The 22,842-nt window shown below is 41.6% G+C and overlaps 1 protein-coding gene across 1 annotated transcript in view; it reads right to left on the reverse strand.

Moving 5' to 3' along the window:
• LOC126335843 (dynein axonemal heavy chain 8-like) overlaps positions 1-22,842 on the reverse strand; it is a gene marked incomplete at its 5' end in the record, with an annotated part of 446,097 nt that overhangs the window by 176,110 nt on the left and 247,145 nt on the right. Inside the window, 2 exons of the mRNA XM_049999312.1 lie at positions 3,055-3,342; positions 20,265-20,489. Coding sequence (XP_049855269.1) covers positions 3,055-3,342; positions 20,265-20,489 — 513 coding nt within the window. The remainder of the gene's footprint in view (positions 1-3,054; positions 3,343-20,264; positions 20,490-22,842) is intronic.

Genomic DNA, 22,842 nt, shown 5'->3' on the forward strand with positions numbered 1-22,842 from the left:
ACCAAAGCGACAATCGAGCTCTGAGCCTCGGCTTTCCCGGGCAATTTTCTAACCATTTGAGCTATCCCCGATGATCTTTGTTTCATAAGTCCTATTACCGTAAGGTATTCGGAGAGATTTCGTGGCGTTTGGAAAGTAGGAGGGGACTACTGGCAGAATTTAAACTGTGGAAACGGATCGACAGCCGTGCTCGAATAGCGCAGCGAGTAGAGCATTGCCTGTGAAAGGGAAAGGTCTCTGGCTAAAGTCCTGGCGCACCAGATAGTTTTAATCTGCAAAGAAGTTTCAAAGTATCGCAAACTCCCCTGTGGAATGAAAGATTTATTCTACAAATGACCCATAGGTGGTTGCTGAATCATTTCTGTCCTACATCCTTCCTTACAGGAGTGGTAGCCCCACAAGGCACACAGGAGAGTTCCTGTGAATTTACGAAAGAGGTACAGCCGTGACGAGCGCTCGTAGTCTTGCCTGGGTAGTTGAGATAGTGACTGTGTGTTGTTTTGTAACTTGCTGACAGATTAAGACTGTGTCCCAGACTAGGACTCGAACCCTTACCATTACATTTCGCGAGAAATTGTTCTTCTGGCTGAGCTATCCAGGCACGACGCACGACTCAGTCTTACAGCTTCCATTTCGCCAATATCTCTCTCCTATATGGAGGCTATCGCGCTTGGAAAGAAGTACTGTTGGTGCAAGAACTATGCCGTTTTGGGGTGGGATGGGAGCGGAAACGGGGTGACGTAAGAAACGGAAAGACAGAGCGGGAAGGAGGAAATGGACAAAGAGGGAGGGGGAGGGTGAAGTTGGACACGGAGAGGGAGAAGAGAAGGTCGACAGAGAGAGGGAGAAGGAGGAAGTGAACATAGTGAGAGGGAGGGGGGTGGAGGAGAAAGACAAATAGAGAGGCAGGAGGAAATGCGTGCAGTATAGGATGTGGCGGTTATAAGTGCAGGTATTTTTACTGGTGACTGAGGACGGTGTACTGCAGACTAATAATGATAGCTATTACAAGTAGTATGTTTTTAGGTTGGGTAGTGCCACCACGAACGCGTGGCTCAAGCAACTCACTGTTGATTATTTTCGCCGAGATGAATTTGTGAAGCTCTTTCTCTTGAATAAATCATCAATTTTTTTTGAAATTGTAATGATTGGCTTATTTGTACAAGTATATCATATCTACCAATTTAAGTCCCATTCCTATAATGCCTTTGTGGTGCGTATTTTTTATTTTGTCTTAGGGTATAGAAAAGGAAATGTCCTCTCTGATGCACTGACACATCATCGCGCAGCCCAGTACAGATCTTATACTGTAGGCATAGTTTAAGAAAGGATTTTCGAAATTCCACCCATAAGGGAATGAAAGGTTATTTGAAAAAGTTTCTATTAAGGCAATTTCGAAGATGGAATTACAGAAGTTGGGATTTGACTTCGAGGTTAGAAATAAAGAAATGTGTCGGGGATTGAAGTTTCTATGGAAATGCCACCACAAGAACTCAAAAGGGAGCATTAACAATAACTTCGGACTCCAGCTACCAGAATCGCTTCTTAGTCAGATGTCCATTAGAAAAAGACCCTACTGCTATGTCCTTAATTAGCTCGAAAAGTTTAGAACGTGTTGCAATTTGTGAAGTAAATCAAAGAAAGCTATTTAACAGTCACCACGACTAATCGACTTTCTCGGAATTGCATAGAAAAAGAAGCGGCTCAATACTACATCAACTTTTCGGTAGGGTAATATATGTTTATAAAATTATCTTTGTTGCAATTACCACACAAACCCGAGCGAAGGAGCGGATGCTAAGCTAGATTGCCGCTACTATATGATTGCCGCTTATAGAGGAGAATAGTAGAATGTAATCTGTATATTTTGCCCGTTAGTAGACTGACACAAAAAACTGAGGATTAGATCACGACAGGTGCCATAATTTGAATTCCCAGAAGCTCCACTCAGTGGAAGAGGCGTCAAAAAAAGCGAATGCGTGTTTCAGTTTTCCGTAGACAGGCGACCGTTCCTAAGAAAATAGCGGCCAAAGTTTTTGAAGCTCTTTATGTGCCTTTAACGAGTAAACAGTTCAACCGAAGTGGTGGCACAGTGGCTATCACTGCAGCTTCACACTTTTGCGTCCCGCGTTCGAAACCCAATTACTATTTTTATTCCTGTTTTTCATTTATCTACCCACGTCCATAGAAGATTACTACAAGAATGTTTTCCAATGTATATTGAAATAAAGTTGTTTTTATTCGTCTACTTATTGTATGTCTGGCGAATGAATTAAAAAAAAGTGAATAAGAACATTATTTGAAATTTTTTCTTGAAAGTCGTGTAGTGTATCTTGATTCACAATCACATGCAAGAGCCAGTTTTTGGTAAAGTGATTCGATATGTCAGGTTTGCCACGAAATTATTGTTAACGCGTGAAATCTTGAGCACTATTAACAACATTTCTTTCTCGAGTAAGCTTCATACGAAAAAATGCCGCTGTGGCAAACCTGCCTTTGTCTGATGCTCGTGGTATTCGGAATTACCATGTTTCGAATGTTGAACACAATACAAGAATTAATAGAAGAATTGATAAACGAATGAAATATAAGAATATGAGAGTTTAAACAGATTGTAACACCTGGTAGTACCATACAAAAATTATGTAATAATTTAATGAAACTTATTGTGGAACGCACTTGTAATTTTACAATTAATATAACGCCCTTGTATTTCCTGAATCGATAAGGAATATTCATGTAGTAACCTTCAGCAGACATGAGTAGATGAATGAAAAAACAATAATCGGATTCGAGAAAGGGCGCAAAAGTAAGAGGCCACCACGCTAGCTGCCATGCCGAAGTTTCGGCTGAAATTGTTGCGCGCTAAAAGACATTTAAAGTACGTTGAAAACTTTGACAGCAGTTTACTATTACGCTCGAGTATCTACAGAGAAGCCGAGACACGTGTTCGCTTATTCTGACTCGTCTCCCGCTGAGCGGAGTTTCTGGGAAATGGCACTTGCCGTGTTCCCTCGTGAGCAGACAAAGCAAGACGTGGATGGAAGTGCAGACCTGCTTCTCGGACATGGCCTTGTCGAACTGCGCTTTGACGGCGTCCAGTTCGCGCTGCTTCTCGTCGAGCAAGGCCTGCGCCTCGTTGAGCTCCTTCTCGGCGGCACTCAGCTTTGCCATCTGAATGGCCAAGTTGGCCTTCAGCGGCAGCACCTCCTTGTTGACGGCGTAGAAAGACGTCATGGACACCGTCCACTGCAGCAGACCCGCCACGTTGCCGCACGCCTGCTTCGCCGCCTCGTACGTGTACAACGGCGAGTCCAGATACGGCATCAGCAGGTCGATCATCTGCGATAACGGAACATTCATTTCTCAGGCGGCAAGTGTTAACAACTGGAGCAAACAAGCATATACAAAACAGTTCCACTCCTTACAAGGAAAACATTTTTTTAAAGCTGACGAATCGGTTTGTCCAGATTTATTTACGTACTACACGAATATGTAATAAAAAAATGGGGGTTCCTATTTTAAAAAAACGCAGTTAATATCCGTTTGACCTATGGCATCGCCATCTAGCGAGCCAACCATAGCGCCATCTGGTTTCCCCCTTCAAGCTAGAAGAGTTTCGTTCTTTGTAGTTTTTTCGTTTGATGCTTATTTCGTGAGATATTTGGGCCGATCACTATCAATGGATCACCCTTTATACAGGGTGTTACAAAAAGGTACGGCCAAACTTTCAGGAAACATTCCTCACACACAAATAAAGAAAAGATGTCATGTGGACATGTGTCCGGAAACACCTAATTTCCATGTTAGAGCTCATTTTGGTTTCGTCATTTCAATATGATCAAATTGTAAATTTTCACAATCAACATGTGTGGGCTGACGAGAATCCGCACGCAATTGTGCAATCACGTCATCAACACAGATTTTCTGTGAACGTTTGGGCAGGCACTGTTGGTGATGTCTTGATTGGGCCCCATGTTCTTCCACCTACACTCAATGGAGCACGTTATCATGATTTCATACGGGATACTCTACCTGTGCTGCTAGAACATGTGCCTTTACAAGTACGACACAACATGTGGTTCATGCACGATGGAGCTCCTGCACATTTCAGTCGAGGTGTTCGTACGCTTCTCAACAATAGATTCGGTGACCGATGGATTTGTAGAGGCGGACCAATTGCTTGGCCTCCACGGTCTCCTGACCTCAACCGTCTTGACTTTCATTTATGGGGGCTTTTGAAAGCTCTTGTCTACGCAACCCCCGTACCAAATGTAAAGACTCTTCGTGTTCGTATTGTGGACGGCTGTGACACAATACGCCATTCTCCAGGGTTGCATCAGCGCATCAGGAATTCCATGCGACGGAGGGTGGATGCATGTGTCTTCGCTAACGGAGGACATTTTGAACATTTCCTGTAACAACGTGTTTGAAGTCACGCTGGTACGTTCTGTTCCTGTGTGTTGCCATTCCATGATTAATGTGATTTGAAGAGAAGTAATAAAATGAGCTCTAACATGGAAAGTAAGCGTTTCCGGACACATGTCCACATAACATATTTTCTTTCTTTGTGTGTGAGGAATGTTCCCTGAACGTTTGGCCGTACCTTTTTGTAACAACCTGTATACAGGGTGCGTCAAAAAAAATGTATACACACTTTGAACTGTCATAGACAATTTATTTCCCGTTCTACAAGGTTAAATATCTGTGAGAAAGTAATGTTATGTTTCTTCAACAGGTGGCAGCAGTGGCAAGGAAGTAACTACAACATGGGGGATGTGCGTTTGAGCTTTGAAGCGCGGAAGCAGATAATTAAGTGGTACTGGAAGTTTGAGAATGTAGCTGCGGTTCGAAGACAGTGGAGAAGTGACGTGCATAAAGGTCGATCAGGGCGACCTCGTACAGCTACAAGCGATGATTCCGCAACTGCGGCCTCTTGGAACTGTTTCAGCGTTTGCCTCAAAAATCTCCAAGGCAAGCGGCACGTGATATTAATGAAAGTGCTAGTAGTGTGCTACGCAATCTGAATAAAGGCAAGTTTCGTGTGTACATTCCAAGGTTGGTGCAACAGTTAAGTGACGACGATCCAGATCGAAGGTTAGAACTTTGTGAATGGGGTTCAGGAGATGGTGAGACGGGTAGCATAATTTGGTCCGATGAAGCCTAATTCAAACTCACTGGAACTGTCAATAGGCACAATTGTATGTACTGGGCTGCAAATAATCCTCACATTACAGTTGAAAAGCCTGTGAATTTGCCTGGTGTAAATGTGTGGTGTGGTTTGTCTGCAAGGGGACTCATTGGGCCTTTCTGCTTTGAAGGTACTGTTACTGGAGAAACGTACCTAACAATGCTTGCTGACTCCATATTCCCTGCCATTCGTGCATTATACGGTAATGATGACTTTTATTTCCAACAAGATGGCGCCCCGACGCACTATCATAGGGACGTACGAGCGTACCTGGATCACAATGCCAAGCCAGTGGATAGGACGCAGGGGACAAATCAAGTTTCCTGCACGCTCTCCAGACCTGACGCCGCTGGATTTCTTCTTACGTGGCACTGTAAAAGATGAGGTGTACAAACGTAAACCACGTAACCTGGACACACTTTGGAATGAGATTCAAACAGTGTGCGCAGAAATCTAGTTGGACACTTTGGTACGATGTACGGAATCAGTGGTGACTCGTACTCAGAAATGTATTGATGCTGAAGGCCACCAGTTTGAACATTAATCACATTTGCAAAGTACATTTATTTTTCCAATTGGACTTTAAGCTTTCCATTTCCATAAATTTAAAATTGTAGAATGGGAAATAAATTTTCTATTATGCTTCAAAGGGTGTATACATTTTTTTGACGCACCCACAAAAGGTACGGCCAAACTGTCAGGAAACATTCCTCATACACAAATAAAGAAAAGATGTTATTGAAAAATACTCACACACAAGACTAAAAAAGCAGAAAATAAATGTTTAAATAGAATTTTTTAAATGTAACTGGTTTTTTAAACGGACTGATAAATATTAAATCTCTCTCCTAGCTCCATACAGATTCCTAGCGCCATACAGATAGTCCTGAAAATTTGTGCCATGACATTTCCTGTAAAACTGAAAACATGGGGCCTAATTAATTTTCTGTACAAAATATTTATCTTTCGCACGATAAAATGGTTGAATATTCAATTGATTTTGCACTTGTGGAATCATCAAACACTGCCTATAAAATCCAATGCAAACCGTCGTTAAAACGACACAAGATTCCTTTCTTCTTCATATACCCTTAAGGGAATCATTCCACTTACCTTTGCACCCCGAACTAGCGCTGCATTTCGTCCGAATTTCCCAGGATTGGTCCTAGTTTTGAGGGCGTCCAGAGTAGAACTGGAGGGATTTTTATACAACTGTCCGGGGTAAACCTAGACCTTTTTTCGTGTCTGAGGATTCAAATGATTGGAAATAAATAGATTGTAACAAATCTTAGTTGACATTCGTTAAATGAGGACCACACCGAATATAGTTTCTTTCGTTTTACTCTGTTAAAAACGCAGCGGCAAGCACGCTTAGACGCTCTGCTGTGCACATACGGTATGTTCCAATATGATATTTACAGTTTTGATCACGTATATTTCAGAAATGGGAATAGGTAGAAAGGTATGATACGCAGCAAAATATTGACACGCACCTAAAGCTGTTTTTTTCCCTTATTTTCCCATATTAATTACTGACTGGTTACCCTGCCTCTCTCCCCCCAGCCCCCCAGCAGTTGGCACAGTGTATAGAATGGTTGGAACAGACCAGATCTGACACCCAGGTTCTGTGAAAACCCATTGCATTTTTGTCTTTGGGTGGGATTTACACGGAGTGTACGCTCGCACCAGAGCAGCGACAGCACTCGTAAATTGTGGACATGTTAGGCCAGACATGGAATTGGAATACCACTTAGATGTCCTTTGTGTTACAGATGGCGCACACATTTAAGGTAACCATCTGCCCCCCCCCCCCCCCCCCCTCCCTTTTGTCGTGAGACACGATTTTTCTAGTTCTGTCCCGAATTTTTTCAAAGGTAATTCGGGACACCTATTTGTCTCGCATTTAACAAATAGGAACCGGTTTATCCCGAATTAGATGTTTATTACACCTGTATCGGTATGCTGTTCTGAAAGTGTATTTTCCCAAATGAGTAATTATGGAGCAGTGACAAAACACAGCTTGTTGCAGACACTACGAAAGCTATGTTCGTGACTATAGTGAATTATAATGAAACTTGAGTTAAATATTTTCATATGCTGTTAAAAAATACTGACATGCTGAAAAAAATACAGCACTGATAAATACGGCATGTTTGCTCGCAATCATATGGTTCAAATGGCTCTAAGCACTGTGGGCCTTAACATGTGAGGTCATAAGTACCCTAGACTAAGAACTGCTTAAACCTAAATAACCTCAGGACATCACGCACATCCATGCCCGAGGCAGGATTCGAACCTGCGACCGTAGCAGCAGCATGGTTCCGGGCTGAAGCGCCTAGAACCGCTCGACCTCAACGGCCGGCTGCTCACAATCCGTCATCTTGGGAGTTATTAATAAAATATAAATTTATGTAGTTGTACTTTTTGTAACAAATTAAAGTCATTCAATGTGTTCTGAATTTGAGTCTGGAAAATGTGATCACCTTAAACGCACTGAATTCCATTAAGAGGCTGCTAGAACCTTAGGTGTATATGAACATTATGCTACAAACCGCGCTTTTCTACCTCTCTCTATTTCTGAAATATATGTGATCGATCATTTTGGAACAACCCGTATTTTCCTTGCTTCATTATCGAGACAATGAGAAGCCGCCGAGAATAGCCGATTGCATGCCCCGCGACACCGTCCCGCCCGCCAGACAACAGAGTATCTTAAATTCATTTGCCTTCTACTCATTGACCTTCATAAAACGACTTTATTGACGTTCATGTCCGTTACTGAAAATTTGTACTACGGCTGAACGCGAACATCTCTACAATGCGCTTTCGTAAATTCCTGGTCCTCTGGTGTTTTATTTACACTACTGGCCATTAAAATAGCTACACCACTAAGATGACGTGCTACAGAACCGAAATTTAACCGACAGGAAGAAGATGCTGTGACATGCAAATTATTAGCTTTTCAGAGCATTCACACAAGGTTGACGCCGGTGGCGACACCTACAACACGCTAACATGAGGAAAGTTTCCAACCGATTTCTCATACACAAACAACAGTTGACCGGCGTTACCTGGTGAAACGTTGTTGTGATGCTTCGTGTAAGGAGGAGAAATGCGTACCATCACGTTTCCGACATTGATAAAGGTCGGAATTTTGCCTAACGCGATTGCGGTTTATCGTATCGCGATATTGCTGCTCGCCTTGGTCGAGATCCAATGACTGTTAGCAGAATATGGAATCGGTGGGTTCAGGAGAGTAATACGGAACGCCGTGCTGGATCTCAACGGCCTCGTATCACTAGCAGTCGAGATGACAGGCATCTTATCCGCATCACTGTAATGGATCGTGCAGCCACGTCTCGATCCCTGAGTCAACAGATGGGGACGTTTGCAAGACAACAACCATCTGCAAGAACACTTCGACGATGTTTGCAGCAGCATGGACTATAAGCTCGGAGACCATGGCTGCGGTTACCCTTGACGCTGCATCACAGACAGGAGCGCCTGCGATGGTGTACTCAACGACGAACCTGGGTGCACGAATGGCAAAACGTCATTTTTTCGGATGAATCCAGGTTCTGTTTACAGCATCATGATGGTCGCATGCGTGTTTGGCGACATCGCGGTGAACGCACATTCGAAGCGTGTATTCGTCATCGCCATACTGGCGTATCTCCCGGCGTGATGGTGTGGGGTGCCATTTGTTACATGTCTCGGTCACCTCTTGTTCGCATTGACGGCACTTTGAACAGTGGACGTTACATTTCAGATGTATTACGACCCGTGGCTCTACCCTTCATTCGATCTCTGCGAAACCCTACATTTCAGCAGGATACTGCACGACCGAAAGTCCTGTACGGGCCTTTCTGGATACAGAAAATGTTCGACTCCTGCCCTGGCCAGCACATTCTCCAGATCTTTCGCCAATTGAAAACGTTTGGTCAATGTTGGCCGAGCAACTGGCTCGTAACAATACGCCAGTCACTACTCTTGATGAACTGTAGTATCGTGTTGAAGCTGCATGGGCAGCTGTACTTGTACACGCCATCCAAGCTCTGTTTGACTCAATGCCAGTCGTATCAAGGCCGTTATTACGGCCAGAGGTGGTTGTTCTGGGTACTGATTTCTCAGGATCTCTGCACCCAAACTGCGTGAAAATCTAATCAAATGTCAGTTCTTGTATAATATATTTGTCGAATGACTTCTTGGTGTAGCAATTTCAATGGCCAGTAGTGTATATCTGCTGGTCGGATGGAGGTGCGCGCCCGCTCTCGTTGTCAGCACCAAACGCAAGCCGGGAAACATTCCCCCTCTCGTGTCCCTCCTTCCCACGGAACACAGTGGCTATCGTCAAGTTTTTGCCTGGGCTAGGCAATTTAAGTTATGACAGGCCTATCCCAGCAATACGTCAGCTTAGTTACGCATTAATCGCACCTGGAACAATTTAAGCCACAGCAGTATGTGAATCAGTTTTAAATAATAAAGGGAAAAATTTCTTTGTCCAGTATATAATTAAATGAACTTGTATACTGCTAATGTTAACTTTGTCGTACCCCTGAGATACGTCTTCACTTACCCTTAGGGCGAGGACTACCCTCTGTCGGTGTAATGTAGCACTGCTTTAGTTCAACTAATTAAAATAATGCAGGCTGCTTTCACTTAGAAGAATGAACGGATAGTTCGGTCATCTAAACTCTAAAAATGGTTTCAGTAAAAAGAATGTGTATTTGGCTCAGACGACAAAAAACTATTAATTGTTTTCACTTGAAGAGAAAGAATGAATAATTCAGTAAATACTGAAAGCTACAACGGTGTCGAATGTTTTCATTCGGTTCCTCTCACGGCCTAATTAAATTCGAAAAACAAATGAATAATACAACCCACAGGTAAAACTACAACCGACTGACACGATTGTTTTCATTTTGTTGCTCCCACATACTGGTTGCATTCAAAAGAACGAAAGAGTAGTCTGACCAACTGAACGATTGTTTTTATGCAGTTGCTACCACAGACTGGTTTCACTCAAAACAGTAAATGAGTAGTCCAGCCGACTGAATCGACTGTTTTCATTCGGTTGCTCCCACAGAGCAGTTTCACTCAAAGGAATGAATGACTAACTCAACCGATTCGTGTAACTACAGCCGAATGAGTGGATTGTGTTCCAACAACGGAATCAGTCGATTGTTTTCATTCAGTTGTTCCCGTCATTACGTAGTAGGTATGCTGTAGCTTATTTTATTATATGAAGAGTACACCAGGAAAGTACTGTATGTTGAGACCCTTGCTGTTCATATTGTCTGTTAAAGACCTGGCAGATAATGTTAACCTAAGGCTTTTGCGGAGATATTATGTATAATGTAAAATTGTATGGAAAAAGCTCCACAAGTATACGTCATATCTTGATATGGTTTAAAATTAGTGCAAAGATTGGAGACTTGATGTAATCTTCAGAAAAGTAAAACTGAATACTTCGCAGAATGGAGAAACGTAGAATGACCATGACCCCCATATCAATCAATCAATCAGTCAACCCACGCAAATATCTGAGTGTGACAATTTTAAAACCAACCAAAAATTGATATTTAATGCCACAAGTACGAAAATTCGTATTTGTCTACATAAATACATACATTTTGATATACTTTGTTTTTAAAAGATGTACTTTTTATTCAGATTTCCTTGAATAAGATACTTCACCTACAAATAAAGTTGTCAACCGTAGTCATGGTTCATGAGTAACTGAAAAGGCTGAAAAAGTATGTACGTAAAATCACTAAACCCCGGCGAATGAGTGAAAACATTCATATAGCAGACATTGTAAGTAGCGTGTTTATATGTTTGTATGTTGGCAGCGCTATAGACTATATTAAAATCTCTGACAGCGCTGTGCACCCTCTGTAAGAGACTCTGTGACTGGTCGCACTTGCAGTTGGAATAGCCAGCTGTGATGGAAGTTGAAATGAATAGTCAGGAGAGATGGAGATTAGAGGTTAATAATTAGCAGTGTTAGAGGTCTGAAGTATTAGCGCGAGCGGACGGTCTAGACGTTTGCCGTTAGGGAGATTTAATGTAAAATGATAATGAAATTACTGACGATTATCTAATTTTTCGAACTGATTGTCACATGATTAAGGTAAAATCTGCTAAATACGTTGTTTGCTCTGCAACAAAATTTTTACTTTGCTAACCACATGTCTATTAACAGTTAAGAGCCTACAGCAGTTAGAATCTTTTTATTTAGCTGTCTGTATTGATGCTTGCTGCATTGCTTTAGTTCGTGTAATGATGATTTTCTGTGAGGTAGGTGACTTATGAAATGTATGAGTTATTGTCAGGATTTCTTCTAATTCAGGGCCATTCTTTTGAGTTAATTTTAAAGCATTCAGATCGCGTTATCCTTGAATATTGTCGGCAATGAACGAATAGGAGAAGTTTGAGCTCTGTTTGTCATGGCAAATTCTGTAGGTCAGTGTTGAAACGATAAAGACAAGCGAAGTGACAGGACGTCAGTTTCACTCAGGAGATTCAGAATTAAATAACGTAGAAGTTTCACCTTCTCAGTTATTGCAATTTAAGTAAAAAAAAATATTAAATAAAGAAGTTTCAACATGGCCACTGAGGCTAGTTTCATTCTGTTGTTTCATTCAACTGAAAAAACCGACCTAACGAGAAAACAATCGACTGACCAACCAATAGATTGTTAAAAACAGTCGACTGTCTCATCACTGCTACTAAGAAATCCTCACCTCAGTCACAAGTTTCTTTTGATACCTCATAAGATCATATTTTCATTAATAATTATACTGCGTTTGATGATTTTGGAAGTAAAGAAATACGGCATGAGTGTGACTGCATTGATCTAAGATTTCAAGATTTATGAGAACAGCTAGGTTTCACGTGACCGATGTTCTCAGAATCCATGCTGGTTGACCTCAGAATATGTTCAAAGGATCTACTTGTAGATGCATGTGACCTGTGCTTTCTTCCGACTACAGGGCACAGTTTTTAGTTCGGTATCTACACCTTATCTGTAAGGTGAAAATACGCTGTAACTCAGACGTAAATTCTATACAGAATCTGTTAAGGATTTCCTTTGGGCCTGGCGCAAGATTTCCTCAGGGCCTAAAGCTTTGTTCAGTTCTAGAGATTTCTGCTGTTTCTCAATACCACTGACACTAATAACTATATAACTAATCAGTTTCTTTGTCTCATCAATCGAAGTTATCTTTTTCGCACACTGAAAGCCGCACTCACGTGGCACTTTCCTATTAATTAAAGAATGTGATTCTAAGCTAAGTAACATATTAAGCTTTCTGTGTAACCAGTCGTTTATCAGTGGAACATTTCCTGAATGGCTGACATATGCTGAAGTTAAGCCACTGTTTAAGAAGGGAGATAAAGAAATAGCATCAAATTTCCGTCCAGTTTCACTGTTGCCAGCCGTGTCAAAAATTTTCGAAAAAGTTATGTACAGTCGGCTTTATAACCATCTTATCTCAAATAACATACTGTCAAAGTCACAGTTTGGATTTCTAAAATGTTCTGATATTGAGAAGGCTATCTACACTTACAGTGAAAATGTGCTTAATTCATCAGACAAAAAATTGCAGGCAACTGGTATATTTTGTGATCTGTCAAAGGCATTTGACGATGTAAATCACAATATCCTTTTAAGAAAATTAGAATATTATAGTGTAACAGGAAATGCTGCAAAATGGTTCAAATCTTATATCTCTGGCGGGAAACAAAGAGTGTTATTAGAAAAGAGACATGTTTCAAGCTATCAGGCATCATTCAACTGGGAACTAATTACATGTGGGATCCCACGAGGTTCCATTTTGGGGCCCTCACTTTTTCTTGTGTATATCAATGACCTTTCATCAGTAACATTACCAGATGGCAAGTTTGTTTTGTTTGCCGATGATACAAACATTGCAATAAATAGCAAATCAAGTGTAATCTTAGAAAGATCAGCCAATAAAATATTTGTGGACATTAATCACTGGTTCCTATCCAATTTTTTGTCATTAAACTTTGAAAAAACACACTACATGCAGTTCAGAACTTGTAAGGGTTGTCTCACAAGAATATGTCTAACCTACGATGACAAGAAGATAGAAGAAGTGGACAGTGTTGAATTCTTGGAATTACAGCTTGATAATAAATTCAGCTTGGAGGAGCACACCACAGAACTACTGAAGCGTGTTAACAAAGCTCTGTTTGCAATGCCAATTTTGTCAGACATAGGGGATATAAAAATGAAAAAGCTGGCATACTATGCTTTCTTTCATTCCATAATGTCATATGGGATTATTTTTTGGGGTAATTCATCAAGCCAAGCTAAAGTTTTACAGGAACAAAAACGTGCAGTAAGAGTTATATGTGGTGTGAACCCAAGAACATCTTGCAGAAGCCTGTTTAGGGAACTAGGGATACTAACTACTGCTTTCCAATATATTTATTCCTTAATGAAATTTGTCATTAAAATATATCACTTTTTCAAACCAACAGCTCAATTCATGGAATCAATATTAAAAATAACAATAATCTTCACAAGGTTTTAAAGTCATTTAGTCTTGTACAAAAAGGTGTGCATTATTCAGGAACACACATTTTCAATAACTTGCGAGCAGCCATAAAAAGCTTAACAATCAATGAAATTCAGTTTAAGAGAAGCCTAAAGGATTTATTGGTGGCCAACTCCTCCTACTCCATTGATGAATTTCTCAGTAAAACCAACTAATTTGTATATAAGTACAATACAACTTCTGCACAATTTCAGTGCAGTAATGTGTTCATTGAAAATGTGTGTGTGTGTGTGTGTGTGTGTGTGTGTGTGTGTGTGTAAGTACAATCTAACTTCTGCACCATTTCAGTGCAGTAATGTGTTCATTGTAAATAAGTATTATAGTAGTTCTATTACATGTTTATTACCTTATAAATAAATAAAAAACTTTTTATTTTAAATTCAGTGCATTAGTATTTGTAAAATGACTCTTTCATATAGTGTTCATTAAAAAATGACTATCATTCCACTTGGGACCTGTGGAATGGTACATTAGCTTATTTGTTTTAGTTGTAAATATTTGTCATGTATTATTGTTTTTCTGACATGTTCCACATCCTGGAGGACCTCCTCACTACGGATCGTTTGGAATGAAAGTAAATCTCATCTAATCTAATCTATCTAACAGTGTTACTGTAATCTCTTGAGTTAGTTTATCCTGCCGTTTGAGAACTCCATATGCTGTTCATAGTCAGTTTGACAGTCCCCTTCGATTAGCTTTTATCGTGCAGATACCTGCGTCTTTGGAGCGAAAGCTTATTCTGGAAACCATCCCTTCCGTCTGGAGAATAAAATCGAACTTGGTTTCCCTCCCGTATCAACTCCTAGGTCCTTCTGTCTGTAGTCACTACTGCTGTCAGGCTGCTGCTCACAAGGGAACGAACTGTGTGAAAGAAAACGAAAATTTGCATTAAATGAACAAACACTTCACGTTTTCGATCAATTTGTTCATCTACATTTGCATTTATTTTGGACGATTGCGTGGAATATCCTTATACGTTTCTAGAAATAATTTTTACTCTGCAGCGGAGTGCACACTGGTCTGAAACTCTTTCACTGACTAAAACTGTGTGCTGGACCAGGATTCGACCCTGGGAACGTTTGTGGGAAAATGATTCATTGAATGAGCCAAAGCTGCGAGGGTGGGTCGTGATTCTTGTTATATAAACACAGCAAAAAAAGTTTTGCCTCACTCTGGTTCCCAGAACTCCTGAAGATAGACGTTGACTGTGAGTATTGTATCACAGACACAGTCCCTTTGACTGTTCAGAGACGTCACTAAACCCGCCCAAAGATGTAAACAACCATGCTTGAGCAGTGCCTGTTAGACGGAGGGGATCCGACAGCTAATCAGTCCCAGTCATTCCACCAGGAACGAGGTATGTGGCTCGTGTTGTCTGTAGTCCAACCATGCCTAGACGATCAATACCGCGGTTCGATCGCGTCCGCATTGTTACTTTGTGCCAGGAAGGGCACTCGACAAGGGAAGTGTCCACGTGTCCCAGACTGAACTAGAGCGATGTCGTTCGGACATGGAGGAGATACAGAGAGACAGGAGCTGTCGATGACATGCCTCACTCAGGCCGCCCTAGGGCTACTACTGCAGTGGATGACCGTTACCTGCGGATTATGGCTCGGAGGAACCCTGACAACACCACCATGTTGTATAATGCTTTTCGTGCAGCCACAGGACGTTGTTATGACTCAAACTGTGCGCAATAGGCTGCATGATGCACATCTTCACTCCCGACGTCCATGGTGCTATGTCTGCGTAAGCAGAAGAAACTAACGATCGAAGTCCGAAAACAATTTATTGGACTGTTCAATTAACCAAAACAAATCCTCCAAGTATAACACCAACACAAAACAGTGGTCCGTCATCGAATCACAACTACATACAAGAGTAATAGAGAAAACAACTGAAATAATTTCCTACTAGTCTCCGCCAGAGAGTTCTCCGATATACCAAGCCTAATCCGGGGGTCAGCGAAAAGATCCAAGTCGGGCTGCCGGGGTGGGAGCTATACATGTCTGCTGGCGGTCGATGACCTGCCGATGTGCGGCGGGGCGCCGGCGGATGAGTACCTCGGAACTATTTTCCATCACAAAGTTTGACGTGTGAAAATAGTTCCGGGATCTGCAGCGACCTCTTCCTTATGTTTATGTGGGCCGGTAGTGGCCCCTGGTGGCCGCTAGTGTCTTTGCTGTGGTGTTGCTGTCGTGGCCGTTCATCAATATTGCCTGTCGGTTGTGTAGTGCTTCGGTGTGCCTGCGAGGCGGGCAACACGCGGCTACAGGCTGTCAGTTTGGTTGCTGATACTGTAGGCGCCGCGATGTCTGGTGGAGAAGGCCACAGCACATGGCGAGGTCCATCTTTGCAACCACACCAGGCAGCACGGTACAAATGGGCCCAACAACATGCCCAATGGACTGCTCAGGACTGGCACCACGTTTTCTACACCAATGAATGTCGCATATGCCGCCAACCAGACAATCGTCGGAGATGTGTTTGGAGGCAACCCAGTTAGCCTGAACGCCTTAGACACACTATGCAACGAGTGCAGCAATATGGAAGTTCCCTGCTGTTTTGGGGTGGAATTATATGGGGACGATGTACTCCGCTGGTGATTATGGAAGGCTCTGTAACGTTTCACGATACGTGAAAGCCATCCTCCGACCGATAGTGCAACCATATCAGCAGCATATTGTCGAGGCATTCGTCTTCATGGGCGACAATGTACATCTTGTGAATGACTTCCTTCAGGATAACATCACTCGACTAGAGTGGTCAGCATATTATCCAGACATGAACCCTGTCGAACATGCCTGGGATAGATTGAAAAGGGCTGTTTATGGACGACGTGACCAACCAACCAGTCTGAGGGATCTACGCCGAATCGCCGTTGAGGAGCAGGACAATCTGGACGCCGCCTTGATGAACTTGTGGATAGTATGAGACGATGAATACAGGCATGCATCAATGGAAGAGGACATGGTACTGGGTATCAGAGGCACCAGTGTGTACAGCAGTCTGGACCACCACCTCTGAAGGTCATGGCGTATGGTGGTACAGCATGCATTGTGTGGTTGTCATGAGAAATAAAAAGGGCGGAAATGATGCTTATGTTGATCTCTATTCCAATTATTTGTACAGGTTCCGGAACTCTCGGAACCGAGGTGATGCAAAACTTTTTTTGATGTGTGTATTTACTTATGGTTCAAAAACTGGACTTGATTCGCGAGAATCTGTATTCATCTGTGGTCATGCAGATACAGATTTTCCGTACTTCCCATAAACCACTAAACTGGGGAAGTGTGAAAAATTGGCCAAAATTAAATTTTTCGATTTTGTTGCATTTAGTAGTAAAATTTATTGACAACTATTTCCCAAACTTTGATTCTCGAAATCGTATGGGAAATAATGAAAAAGAAATCTAAGTTGTTCGATGTTTTGCGGCCATGCACCAGTCCCCTTCTGTCTATGGAACAGCTATTTCTACACTGACAAGAAATGCATCCCTGTAATGAATGTTGTCTAGCCCACATTTAGGTTACTGCAAATAGTGACCTACTAAGGAAGTGTGTTTATGGTAAAACTCAAAACCGAAAATCCAAATGAGTCTCTGAATGCTCACATCTGGAAACTTTGCTCCAAGACAACATTTTCATCATCTACAGTTGTAAAACTTGCAACATATGGTGCTGTAATTGTATTTAATAATGGGAACACAGGGAGAGTGAAAACGTTTCAGCGTTTGGGCTTCAGGACTGGTGCATTCACTCTGACCATTCTTGAGGAAATTGACCGTCGTCGAGAGTCCAGAGTTGAAATTTCTGTTCAGGACCTAGCAGAGAAATAAGACAAAGAAAGAGAGTTATAAGGGAAGCGTGGAGGACAAAGGGGATATTCAGTACGGTTCTGGAAAATTCTGAGAAGATACAGTTGAAGAAATATGCTTAATCTTTAAAGCCATTTTCCCGGAAACCACATTTTGTGACACTTCCGTACCTCTTTCTCGCGAAATGTGTGACAAATTCCTTTATATCTGATAGATACGTTTCTTACCGTACAACACACACACACAAAGAGAGAGAGAGAGAGAGCTAAATTTTCAAATGTTTTGTTTATACCAATTCCCCCCAAAAAGGTTTAAACTGTTATAAATGACTTTTATTAAAAATATATTCAAAACTGCTTACGTACGTGTATATAAGTTTATGTAGACATTACACGTTTCATCTTTCGCATGATTGGTTTAACAGGTTATGAGTTTTGAAAACTGAATTAAAAATTACATTAATTATTACTATCCACCAAATGAAATTTTACTTTTTTGTCTTTAAGATTTTAGGCACAGTCTTTGATAACACGAAGAGTTTGCGTTTCATGTATGTGCCCTCTTAAGACAAATGCCGGTACGATTTCTTTGAAAATGATACGGCCGATTTCCGTCCCAATAGTTGACTTATTCGAGCTTGTGCTCCATCGCTAACGACCACATCGTCTACGGGGCGTAATATCCGTTTCTTACTTCCTTTGTATTATGTGCATGTTGTCAACACTTCCTGTTGGGATGAAACTCTTCAGTAATATTTGTGGAAGCATATGTTCGTGGTGTAATAAAGGCAATAATGGCAAAATGTTTTACAGTCGTGAAATGCAATCAGTGCGGGTCAAGCTTCGTTTAAAACTAAGGGGCTAAATGTCGTGGTAAAGGGTTATCCTATTTAAAGATGTTCATGCAGGAACGTTGCAGATGCATGTGGCGTATAGCGCGAATGTAGACACGATATCTGCGCAGCCTGATACAGATGTGTTTGTAGTGAACACGGTAGTCCGACATGAGTTAACCCACTTTGAAAATGGGATGATAATCAATGCAAGATGTGTCTTCAACATTGCAGAGATGATGGTTCCGCACGCATAAACTTTCACATTGCACAGCATAAGTGTTCGACAAGCGGACGTCACATCGTCACCCCAGAACCATACGGAGCGATCGACGATCTGCTGTGCGTGAGATTGTTGCGATTCGAACCTTGGGTGTCAGGAACCCATTTATAAGCTTACAGGACAAAAAGTCAGTCACCCTATGGCGCAGACACAGATAAATATTTATGCCTTTACAGATGACGCAGCTATAAAGTCACGTGTTGAACGGCGCCCGCACTGCCTCTACGTGAGCAAAAGGAAACAGCGATCAGTGAGACGTTTATGTTTCAAGCGAACATTGTACGTAAAACATCGGTAAATGTAAGGACGTGACAGAATGGCAAAAAGGGGTAGTCGACTTTGGCCGTGTCCATGGTCAAAAGGTGTGTGAACTTGCTGGATTTGTCGGTGTTTCGTGGCGGTCTGTTCAGTGTTTCTACAAGCGGTGATGTAAGGCACGTGACCACCACGAAACACGATTTCAGAATTGCGGTCGGAAAAAGATCCTGACCGGGAGACACCAGGAGACGCGTCTCAGGGCTTGTGAATCAAAATCTTTTCCAAACCCGACAGAAATTACTGCAAGCAATGAATGTCCAAGCTCACCTGTTAGCGAGTAAACATTGCGACGGAACTACATGCAATGAACGTTTGGAGCCGCTCACCTTGCAAGAGGTCATTGCTCACATAGGCACATAAAGCTGCGTGCCTTCGGTGAGTTAGAAACCATCATATGAGGACAGCAGCTAACTGGTGGAATGTATTGTGGTCTGCGAATCACGTTTCTGCGTATATTCAAATAACGCATGTCGTTGAGTGCACCGAAAGCCAAATGAAGCATTTCATCCTGAAGGTCAGGTTCAAGCCGTAGGTGGGTCTGAGATGTATTGCGTGTGCTTTTCTTATCATGAAGTTGGCCAGCTCATTGAGGTGACAACTAACAGGAACCAGCATCTAGATTTAAACATTCTAACAATCAGGTCTTGCCTTTCAGTCAACATCTGCATGCTGACTTTGCTACCGATACACTTATTTTTCGAGACGACAACAGTAGAGTTCATTGGGCTGGAATAATATGTGATTGGTTTTCTGGACGATCCCCCACACTGTTACAACTCGATTGGCCTACAAAAATCACCTGACTTGAACCACATAGAAAAGCTGTGGGACATGTCGGAACAGCACATGAAACGCCGACATCATTGCCGCAATTTGGTGGGACTGCGCTATCAAATCCTCAGCTTAATCTACATGCGATGTACCTACCCAAACTTGTGGACTCTCTTTCTAACCGAATCCAGGCGTATTAAACGATGGTTGTAATGATTTTTCTAGGAGTGACTAATTTTCTTGTCGGTGAGATTACTAGAAATATACAGAGAAAACTGCAGCGTGCAGGCTTCAGTAGCCAACAAGCGACACGTGACCCTTTGCCTCCCCATCATCTTTGGCTATTGAGTCTAAATTTACGAGCATAACGCCAAAGTTCACAACCTGTCCCAACGAATCGATTAACAATGAGGGATAGTTTTCACTCTTTGTCCGAAATGATACAGGAGAACTATTCATCTTACCTCGGCATTAATCCTGTCTTTGGGAAAGTTTTGCAGGTTAAACAGAAAGCGCGAGTCTGCCATGCACTTGAGGGATTCGGTCCAGGATGGTACGAGGAACTGCTTCTCCATGTCAGGCTTGACTGGGTCAAGCTTCTTTTGGAAGAGGATCAGCACGGCGTCCATGATGAGTGTGATGAGGTACGGAGGCTTGCCCAGCTTCCTCACCGTGGCGATGTCAGCCGCCTGTCACATCAACACCAACATGTCGGCTTTCATGGGCTAAATAACAACAGTGAAAAGAATAAAAAATGAACTGTTAAACAGATTTAAAAATTTAGTAACGTTTATAAAAGGACAAAGGAAAGGAGATCCCGACAGTCACGAAATAATATAAAAATATTATATCCGACATAAAAATTGTGTGATTTCATGGAGAGAACGTCCACAAGATGAAAAGGGCAGTTATAAAAGCTGTAGCGAGTTTAATTTATTTCTTAACACTAGTTTGAGCTTCTGTAGTGTACTGTCATTAATATGGTTCACTGTCGACGGTTTGCTGGAAGAGCGTCATATGGGTACAGTGCAGCCATACTGATCCAAATGACAGTTTTCTTTATTAGAGCTTTTCGCATTGATGCATGAGAGAATATATAAATTTTTATGCTACACTGATTCATGCGCAAAAACCACTGTCTTCTGTAAGAACGTCTTACTTTGAAAAATACAGCCTACCACACTGATCCAAGTGAAAAACCACCCTTGGATAGTTATGGCATCAAGTTATGACTATGACTTAATGCAAAAGCTGAAGAGATCCAAGCCGAACACATCATTTTGCGTGTGGCTTATAGTCTGGAGTTCGTGTAACGTCTTATATAAAAGTCAAAATAGACGCAAAAGAAGAGGACAGACATCTGCACGTCTCAGGCATGGATGGACCTCGTGCAGGGCTGCCGAAGTATGAGTCTTTCATAGTTAGAGATATGACTGACACGTTCCTGGATTTTGAAAGTCTTTCAGATCACTACAAAGACTACCAAGCTGCTTTCGGAGGGGACTCAAAGATATCACAAACGCGAAAAATAACATTCTTCTAGGGGTCAATCCTTATGCATTACAATTATTACTATGCAGAAAAAAAGTATAAAGCGATTGACTTCAAATCTAATGAGACAGATTTACAGGCATTTCTAATAAGCATCCGAAACTACATACTTCCACACGCTAGGGTAGGAAAGATGTAAAAAAATTGGAAGACTTAAAAAAATTCTTAAATTTGTTCCTCTAGTTCATCATATGTTTTACATATCAATTCCGCATGTATGCAGGAGAGGAAAGGGTGATGAGGTCCAGGACGATGAAAACATGCTAGCCTCCGTATCGGGGGATGGTTAAGTTTGATTACCTCCTAGGCTCTTCAGTGTTTCGATATAATGCAACTATAATTTCAGTATTTTTTTCTACCAAAGTGATACAATGATTTATTTAACAGAAGCCAAACTTTTTGTATCTTCCAATAAAAAATTACAATAAAACATTTTTTAAAATTTATTCTAACATATTAGTCAACATTTCATTAAAGATTAAACCATAAAAAATGACACGTTTCTTTAAAACAAAGAAAAACGCGTTTACCTAATTTTATCTAAATGATGTGAATGTCACTTGAATCAGTGTCGTTCTAATGTCGCCATTTGCATTAAAATACTGACCAATTTATTCTACTGCCAGATCTATGTTTGACTAATATCTGCCGTTGTTGTTGTGGTCTTCAGTCCAGAGACTGGTTTGATGCAGCTCTCCATGCTACTCTATCCTGTGCAAGCTTCTTCATCTCCCAGTACCTACTGCAACCTACATCCTTCTGTACCTGTTTAGCGTATTCGTCTCTTGGTCTCCATCTACGATTTTTACCCTCCTCGCTTCCCTCCAATACTAAATTGGTGATCCCTTGATGCCTCAGAATATGTCCTACCAAGCGATCCCTTCTTCTAGTCAAGTTGTGCCACAAACTCCTCTTCTCCCCAATTCTATTCAGTAACTCCTCATTAATTACGTGATCTACCCATTTAATCTTCAGCATTCTTCTATAGCACCACATTTCGAAAGCTTCTATTGTCTTGTTGTCTAAACTATTTATTGTCCACGTTTCACCTCCATACATGGCTACACTCCATACTAATACATTCAGAAAAGACTTCCTGACACCTAAATCTATACTCGATGTTAACAAATTTCTCTTCTTCAGAAACGCCTTCCTTGCCATTGCCTTTCTATATTTTATATCCTCTCTACTTCGACCATCATCAGTTATTTTCCTCCCCAAATAGTAAAACTCATTGACTTCTTTAAGCGTCTCATTCCCTAATCTAATATCCTCAGCATCACCCGATTTAATTTGACTACATTCCATTATCCTAGTTTTGCTTTTGTTGACGTTCATCTTATATCCTCCTTTCAAGACACTGTCCATTCCATTCAGCTGCTCTTCCAGGTCCTTTGCTGTCTCTGACAGAATTACAACCTCATCGGCGAACCTCAAAGTTTTTATTTCTTCTCCATGGATTTTAATTCCTACTTCAAATTTTTCTTTTCT

The sequence above is a fragment of the Schistocerca gregaria genome, chromosome 2, assembly GCF_023897955.1.
Source record: "Schistocerca gregaria isolate iqSchGreg1 chromosome 2, iqSchGreg1.2, whole genome shotgun sequence".
Lineage (NCBI taxonomy): Eukaryota > Metazoa > Arthropoda > Insecta > Orthoptera > Acrididae > Schistocerca > Schistocerca gregaria.